Source organism: Artemia sp. Qi Xiang Cuo, chromosome 1 (assembly GCF_049724085.1).
Source record: "Artemia sp. Qi Xiang Cuo chromosome 1, ASM4972408v1, whole genome shotgun sequence".
NCBI classification, from domain to species: Eukaryota; Metazoa; Arthropoda; class Branchiopoda; order Anostraca; family Artemiidae; genus Artemia; species Artemia sp. Qi Xiang Cuo.
In genome coordinates this window covers 92353889-92363373 of record NC_142794.1, presented here as the reverse complement: position 1 = coordinate 92363373, position 9485 = coordinate 92353889, and the positions used below count along the sequence as shown (strand labels likewise).

General features: G+C 35.9%; 1 protein-coding gene across 1 annotated transcript in view; it reads left to right on the top strand.

Moving 5' to 3' along the window:
• Positions 1-642: 642 nt before the first annotated feature.
• The window catches only part of LOC148956923 (neuropathy target esterase sws-like), a 142241-nt gene continuing 133398 nt past the window's right edge, over positions 643-9485 (top strand). Inside the window, 1 exon segment of the mRNA XM_089087769.1 lies at positions 643-756. Within this exon segment, the coding sequence (XP_088943895.1) occupies positions 748-756 (9 nt within the window). The 5' untranslated portion in view covers positions 643-747.

The following is a 9485-nucleotide window of genomic DNA, read 5'->3' as shown; positions in this document are numbered from 1 at the left end:
CTCATTCCGTAGAAAATTTAGCTTTGGTGGGAGATCAGTGCAAATGCGATTTCCACTACACTTCAACTTATTCACCTCACTGAAAATCGATTCTACTTCTATTATTATGAACGCGCCTTGTCTACTTGTGGCTGTGATTGTAACTACGATTTCTTGGGACTGCGGTCACTTGTGGCTATAACTGAGACTAATTTTTATTGAAATCTCCTGTGACTGCAAATGCGACTACTTGTGACTTTTATGCAACTACTTGCATATACAACTGCAACTACTTCGAACTGTGACTGTGACTACTTGCAGCTGGGAATACGTGCGACTATAACTGTTTGTGGCTGCAATCGTGTCTACTGGGGACTGTGGCTATTTTCGAATAGTTGCATTTGCGGCTTCTATTGCGACCACTTTCGACTGTGACTGCAGCTTATGACTGTAATTACTTGGAAACGTGACTGTGACATTTGTGACTTCTTGCGACTGTGACTATAACTAAATGTGGCTTTGAGCACGACTGCTTTTGACCTCGATTATGACTACTTGTGACTGCGACTTCTTGTTACTACGTATGGATGGCGGAGAAATAATATAATTTTCCATACTCTTTGAGTAGTATTTTAGTAATAGTACGTCTATGGGTATGGCATCAAAAACTGTAATGATGAACTGGGGTAACACTGTACATATTTTCATAAGAAGAAATAGCATATAAAACAAAGAAATAATGCTCAGAGGAAAAGGAAAATTCGAAGAATGATTGAGGTTACTTAAACTAGGCTATTCTTTAATTATACATTTGATAGGTGTATCAGTTTCGTGTTTGTATACTTCAAAGGGACCATGCAAATAGAATAAAAGGATAAATTTGGAGGAGTCCAAGCTATTCACCTACAAATAGCCTAAGGTGAACATACCGTTTGCTGCTTCTTTATGCTTTTTCCAGATTTATCAGTCGTTTTACTCATAAATTCAATTTTCAGCCCTTATGGACAGCCAGGGATAATCCCTGATTCTCTTATTTTTGAATTACCTCTAATGCTTGAATTAGGCCTAGGCTTAGTCAATGAGCTAACAGTTTTTTGGGACTGTTCAAGGACAGTTTTTAAGATGAATGTACTAGGTAAGGGCACCAATGATTCAACAGTTTTCATAAAAAAATAATTTTTATCTTGAGGGCCTTATTTAAAGACTTGGCTTGAGAAGGGTTTCAGTAGGCCTATATTAGAAAAATATCTAGGAATTTAACCATTTGATTATAAATGTAAAGTTTATCATAGAAGGGTACAAAGCCCTAATTTTCCTAAATTAAGGGCTGGGCACATGTAGCCTAGCTGCTTTTGGGAACTGATTTTTAAATCAGCACCAGTTTTAAAAGAAATTGGCATTGATTTGAGCTTGAAAATTTTCTAGTAGCCTATTCAGCACCAATTTACAAAATCAGTGCCAATTTTCATTATGATCACCAGAAAAAGACAGGGATACAAATAAATAGTCAGCCAGAGATGTCTGTGGTGAAAGACCCTGCTACTGAGCTAAGAAATAAACTGAGAACTAAGCTGAGATCTATCATGCAAATATTAATAAATTCCACTTGACTATTTGTGTCCATGATTCTTTTTTTTGCTATTTTGCATGATTCTATTCTGCTATTTTTTGTCCACTGATGCTGAAATTGGTTCCCAAAATCAGCTACATGTGCCCAGCCCTTTAGAGCATTTTCATCTACAAATTCAACATAACAGGAAAAGTATCTGTTTTCAACACCAGTTGGAACCCAATTTGACACATGTCAAAATACTTATGGAATGATTGTGGGCAGAACCTTGTGCATTCTATGTGCCTCAATTTTGTTTAATGTGCAAAATTATAAAACACTATTCAGATAATAAAAGCATAAAACTGACAAAATTGTTTTATACTTAGGAATGAAATTAGATAATCATATGGAGTGCAATTTCATGACCTGGATTACAGGACTCTTTTCTTTTTTTTCACTATGTTGCAGATATGCTACAAGAATAGCATCTTGAAACACTATTTGGAATGGCCTACTTCCTTTGAGCTTTAACAGTGAAGCAAAGATTTCTTCATTGTTCACAGTGAAAATGTCATCAAGATTTGGCCATTTCAAAGAAGATATGATATTGTAATCCACTTAAAATTTTATTTTTGACTATCCTTTGTCTGGAAAGTCCAGAATCCTTTAAGTATGTATGTCTCACTTAAGATTATTAGAGATTATGACACCAAGGAGTTTAACATGTTAAACTAGCATTTTGGTTAGGATAGGGTCTAAGAAAACCAGAGTGGATTTCAAGAATTTTGGGAAGTTTATCATGATTATATTTGACTTAGTAGAATTTAATTTCACACATAAATTCTTAGCTTCAGCCAAAACATGAGCTAGGATTTTGAGGGGGTTACTTTTGATATTTCTATGACATACTTCAAGGATCAGAAAGTCATCTATATATGTATATCTTTGTGGCAGTCCCTCACCAATTTCATTAATCATTGCTTGATATAAGAGTTGTTCCTTGAGTTATTCTACACTAAGTAGGAGAGATTCAGAGAAAATATTTTGGTGTTTTACAACAACTTGGGATCTATTTGAAATAAAGAATTGAACAAAATTTACTAAGAGAGAGTCTACTTCAAAGTTAATCAGTAAAAAACAAGTTAGGATGTTGTGATCAAACAAGTCAAATTCTTAAAATAGGAGCTGGTATGAGACCAAGCAGCAGTTTCTTGGATGATAGCAAAATCTAGTATCTGAAAGTAAAACTATAATTTCAAAGAAAAACCTTCTTTAATGTTTTTTTTTTCAAACTTTTATTTCTAAATATTAGTAGAAATAATGATTATCAAAATCTCTTGTTGTTAAGAAAGCACCTGTAAATTTGGCAACTGTGTTTTTGTCAGAGGAACCTGGAATTTCTTATATCAATTATTTCTTATTGGTTTTACATGTTCAGTGTTTTTACAGTCATCTATATTATAACAGTGCTTGTTACTCTCTGTCAAAAATTTCAATAAGGTTAGTATGATATATTTGTAAAAGAAATCCCTTGATTGAAGCAATATTTACATTTGAGTTTGACTGAAGGAACCTTTTTAGTTAACCTGGTGTTCCACTTCATCAAACAAGAAATTTTGACACTTGAAATATAGTTTTGACAATGTAATATTTGTTGCCATTTTAATTAAATTTTATCAAGAAAAAACCATGTGGCAGCATTTCAGTAACAATCAAATGTATCTTGATGCATTGGTGCTGATCCTAATTTTTTTTGGGAAACATAACCAAGTAATGATGGTTTGAACATTACATAGCTGAAAAATTGCTAGGAGCTTCTTTTGTGTTAAAAATAGGAAACTGATTGAAAGAATGTTCTTTTCTTATATGGGTGTATTGGATATAGTTTTCACATTTGTGTTGTTAAATTATAACAATGGCTTAAATAGATGGCAGTCCAAGTCACAGGAAAGCAGAGTTATACTATTTTGAACAAAAATTTCAACTGTGGTTACAAAATTGCACTGTTGAATTGTTGGTGCCTTTATCCTGTGCTTTCACTTTCAGTTTTTATTTGTATGAATTTTTCCTCTGTTTCAATGAATTTAGGTTTTTTTTTGCATATTTGTTTTCAAAGTCAATTTTTATGGACTCTCCCCTTTTTCTGTCAAATTGAATTCTGGAAGGGATTTTAAGAATGGGCATTGAGCTATTTTCCTACCAAGCTTGTGTGCAAGGCAAGAACCTTTTGGATTGTCCCTCAATATTACAATATTACATTTAACTTTTGTCTATGTTCTATGCAAGGGTGCCAGCAGAAAATTTTCAGGGGGAGGGGAGATGCCAAAATAGCATTGGTGGTTGGGTGATAAGGAATATATTTCAGGATATTTTTTTTTTGTAGGAATAAGTTTATTTTTAAATACTTTTAGGGAAAAATTCAAATAAAAAGAGTAATTTAAATTGCATGCAAAATGGTACAAAATACAGTAAATTTTAAACAACAAGGATTTCTGGCAAAGGGATCAATTTATTTTAGTCAATAATATATTTAATTATTACCTTAAATTACCTTAAATTGCATCTTCTAGTGACTAAGGTTGAAGAACCTCTTGATGTTGCCAGGTAATGTTGACTTGATAATCTTCATATCACAGTTGGATTATCACTATTTACATATATACAGGACAACAGTTCATAAAACAATTCATAATGACAGGACAATTAAGACAATTTTCATATTTAGAGGACAGTTTGGTTTTGATGTTGGGTTCCCTATATGTATTGGCAGCTGGGCATATTTGGGGGTTAAAGAGGGCAGGTGGCATCTAATAGATCCTAATCCATGGTGCTGGTTTGTCCCACTATGACTTCAATGACTTGCCACTCTAATCATGGTCAACACCAACTTTGAAGCTTTTAACTGATCTGGCTGACATGGTAGATTTGCTAGGTGAATTCCATAATGGAACAATGCAATTGGTGAAGAAGCTGAACTTCTTGTGCTTTCTGCTAAATTTTTGATACAGTTTTATGGGATTTCCTTGTATTCTGGTGTAATCACTATGATCAAAAACGGGCTTGATGGAGTCACTGGTAATCATCTTAAATGCAAGGATGACATCTCCTTTCTCTCTACGGTACATTAGGATAGGTAGGTCAAGCTTTTCTAGTTGTTGCTAGGAGATTTTTTTTTCGCAAAAGGGAGCTTGGTTGCTCTACTCTGGACCTTCTCAAGAATCTCCATGTCACACTTAAAGTGGGGGTTGGCAATCAACATACCAAACTCAGATGGGGACAAACAAGGGCTGTGTAAAGCGTCTTGATAACTCTTGGTTGGCGACTTGTTACTGATTGCTTGATCAAACCAAGGACCTTGTTTGCCTTAGCTGCTTGGTTCTGACAGTGACTATGAAACTTAAGCTTATCATCAATTAATACCCCAAGATCATGCTCTTCCTTGGCACTCTGAATGGGTGACCTGCAGAGTCAATGATGTGATAACTATGGCAGGGATTGTTTGGACCAAGATGAAGGACTTTGCATTTGTGTGGGTTGAACTCAAGCATCCAGGTTGTTGCCAACAGACAGAGGTTGTTGAGATCTTCTTGCAGAGGAGGGAAATTTTCGAGAGAGGCTGCTGGATTTGTCTGCATAAAGTACCAAGCCATTCTTGACCACCTCAGGACCATCATTTAAATAAAGGTTAAACAGTGTTGGGCCTAGTTTGGTCCCTTGGGGGACACCACTCTTAACATGAACTGGTGTGGAGTAGATGAGGTCACCTCTTTTATAATATACAGCAACAATCTGGGTTCTTTTGGATAAGAAGCTTTGAATCCACTGGGCAACATCATTATCTGTCTGATATACCAACAGCTTGATCATCAGGTAGCAGCGAGACAATTTATCAAAGGCCTTAGCTGGATCCAGTAGTAACACGTTTACTGGGAAACCCTGCTCCAGCAGATCAGTTACAGATTCATAAGCTAGTATAAGATTTGTTTTGATAGACATGCCTTTCCTGAAATCATGCTGACCACCAAAAAGAAAGCCATCATTGGTCATATGTGCTATGATTGCATCATTGACTATCCCTTCAATAAGTTTGGCCACAACTGAGGTCAGGCTAATAGGTCAATAGTTTTCAGGCTGGGTTCTAGATCCTTTCTTGAATGTTGGAGTAATTATGGCTGTCCACCAATCTGCAGGTAGGCTACTAGTCTGAAGAGACAGCTTGAATAGCAAACAGAGTGGCTCTGCTACTGTATCTGCAAGTTCTTTAAGGAGCCTGGGATGTAAACCATCTGGACCTTTACCTTTGTTGGGGTCTAGTTTACTCAGCCTTTTCTTAATCTTGTCCATTTTGATGTAAATTTTTGGCATAAGGTGCTTGACCACCGTGGGGTCAGGGCACAGTGGCTTGTCAGTGGTGTCCACTGAGAATTTGGCTGCAAATTGGTTGTTTAGCAAACTTGCAATGTTCTCTAGATCTTCCAGGTTTTTTCCTTCATGGTTGAGCAGGAATGCCATAGTTCCTCTACTCTTATTTTTAGCATATATGTGTCTCCAGAACTTCTTTTGGTTATCTTTGATGTTTAATGCCAAGTTATCTTCATAGTCAGCTATGAAGTGTCTAGTCAGTTGCCTCAGTTTATTCCTAGCTCCTGCAAACCGATCCCAGTGGCATGTGCAAATCTTCCTACAGTTCATAGCCCTTTTAATAGGCTGGTTCAGGTGTGGCAGTGTTTTTGGGGCCTTCACAAATGAAAACGAAGTACATGTCCTCTCAGCTTGTAGCAGAGTATTCTTAAAATTTTGCCAGGCTAGCTCAATGTCTCCCTTGACAATCACTAGGTCCCATTTTACTGCCCGTATTATCTCTCTGATTTTGCTGTAGTTGGTGTAAGTTTGTTTAGTGCAATTATTTTTCTGTTGACTAAGCAGTAAGTAATGGCATATACAGACGTGGTTGCTGGCACCAATAGGGGGGAAGACCTCAGTGTTAACTAACAATCCTGGGTTGTTAGTGATTGTCAAATCTTGAAAGGATGGCGTTTGGTTATTTTTTATACCGGGTCGGTTGGTCTATTACCTGATATAAGCTATTGCTACCCAAGTATTCAAAATGTAGGTTACTGACAATAGAGCTTTTAGATAACTCAATCCCTCAACCCATATTACATGCGGTAATTTCAGTTCACCAGGAAGAATTAATTTCTAATTATCATTATTGGAGGCTTATTCAGCCAACTTAGTAAGAGTTTGGGAAGACGCAGGGATATCTGGACAACTGTGGCTTCTATATATACAACCTAGCAGTAATTGTTTTCCCTCACTGATAATACCGACAAAAACACTCTCAACCCAAGGGGAATAATCATGATTAAAAGATAAATCTCTAACCTGTAATCCTTCGTTTGTGTATATGGCAGTGCCTCTCCTGGGGTTAATAGACAAATTTGAGAACAGGCAATATCTGGGTATCCTGATATGGTTTTCTGCCAGTGGGTTGCTTGAGTTCTTGGCAAGATTGTGCCTTTAATCTTGAAAGAAAATCAAACCCAAACCAAAATTACAGAAAGATTTATTGCTTTGGTAGATTATAACAGATGCAGACTTGTTTTTGTGCAATTTTCTGCACCTTAGACCAGTTTACAGAAGGAGTAGAGATACTCTAAAATCATCCTGCCTACATAGATACCACATTTTCATTGTATACCAGCCATGTAAAATGTACATCTTTCATAACAGGACAATTCTCCCCCTCAACCATAAATCCCTTATATGTTCATAGATTAAAAAAATAGAATAGTGAAAGAAAAACAAAATTTAAACTTAACTATTCAGCTGTCAAATTGACCCTTTTTCTTTTTATTGTCCAATTTTACTAAACAAAACAAATATGTTCAATTTTTTTTTTGTCACAGAAGAATCTTATTAAGTACCATAGTTTGTGATAAAAAACTGGAAGTAAAAAGTTTATATTCACCAAAACTAAAAATGGAATTCTTGTGGCAATTGCTATCTGGCAGTATTGGCTTTTTATGCTGATTCTAAATATATAAAATTCTTTCAGTTTATTGTTACACACCAAAAACCAAATATCTGAGAAAATTTGCCTGATTTTTGAAAAAAGAAGAAACACCCCCCCCCCCCGAAAAAACAAGCAGTCTTATTCAAAATCCTTTTATAAGATACATCAAATCAGATAATCCTACCATAGAGGTTTCAATTTTCAATCTTCAAAGTGTAGAATTTTTCCTTTTTTTTTAGAAGAAATATTATTAATAGATGTTTATTTGTTTTGTTTTTTCTCAGGGGTGATTGTATCAAACCAAAGGTCCAAGATAAATGGGAGGGAGCTCATTCAAATGTTAATTTAAAGGTCTTTTTTAAGTGACCATACTGATTGGGCCAGGGAAAATCTTGTTTTCTGCCATTTTGGGGCACCAAACTACAATTTTACCCCAAAGAGCACAAATTTACAATCAATATAAAATTCTGAGTAGCTGTTTAATTGATTTGATACTTTTTAATTGATTTAAAAGTATCAATAACTATATTTTAGGCTTCTCAGTTGGAAAAAAAGTAATGCCACATGGTGGCAGTACTGGATTCAACCAAGTTGTTTTGTTTTATTTTTAATGAAATTAGGCTATGTTTGGTGATCTGTAATTGCATATAAGCTATAATGTCGGGAGAGGGGTGAGTCATTGTTCAGGTAGGGAAGGCTGGGGATGGTTGGGCATATTTTTGTTCTAATAAAAAGTTTAGCCAAAGTATGAAGGCTGGAATAATGGTTTTGACATAGAAAGATGCAGCAATCACTGTTCTAACTTCTTTGAGTTTTTTTTAGATTTATATGTCCATTATTTTTTTGTCACCAACCTTTTTAACAGGTGAGGTCAAAAGTGACCAATGTGGCCCAGAGGTGGGCAGGTTGGTCATGGACATGGGGTAGGTTGATCACAAAATGAGTCATCTTCGTTTTATTTCTGAGACCTGACACAATTACAGTAGTAGTCTTATTTCATTTACATGGTGTATATTTTGCTTCAAATACATTTTTTTCAACTTCAAGTACAACAAAACTGAAAAATATATGGCTTATTCAACTGAGTGGTCCCCAAGACAAACATCAAACATTAGTGCTTTTACAGCACGTTTAGTCCCTCCAGAGGTCCTGGGAACTGGGAGTTTCAACACAATATCACTTTGAGGGACTAGAGCCTTGTCAATTACTTCTGGGAAAACAAATTTCCATGTGGGAGATTTCCTACAAACGATGGTCACAACATATCCCTTGCTCGTTTCTTCCTTCACTTCCCCTGCAAAGTTTTTTTGTCTTCTTCTTGCTGACAAATGCCAAAAGAACAAAATCACCCACACTGATTTTGTCCTTTTCAGTTGGAATGTCATTCATATCAGCCTCAAGATCCAAGTCATCATCATAGACCATTTCTCTTTAAATATCAGAGCTTGCATCAGCTTTGGCAAAAAGTACCCTTACTTCTGTAGTCTTTTGGCTTGATTTACTGGTGTTTCTCATCCCACTAAAAAAAGACTTTCCAATTTTTTGTTTCTTCTTAGCTGACAGCTCTTCAATCAAGGCATTTTTAACTGGTGTATCTTTGAGAACTTGAGATTTGCCCTTCTTTCATTTGAAAGCATCAGCTTTTTTTTGTGGAGCTTTTGGATAGGGTCTTACTACTTCTGGATTAGTAGTAGCAGACACTAATGTTAAAAGAGCTTGAAAAGTTATCAAACACCCTAGTTCTGCCTCTGAGTGGTTTGAACTATCCTCTGCATCAATTGCATAAGACACAGTTCTTTGTGAAATATTGGATGGCTTGGGTCTGTTGGCAACATCAGCAGCTAGGAAACACAAAGGCCATTTAATTAGAATAGATAGCTCTTTTGAAAGTACTAAAAAAAACTTTAGCATAAAGAGTGATGTATTGACTAGGGGGGG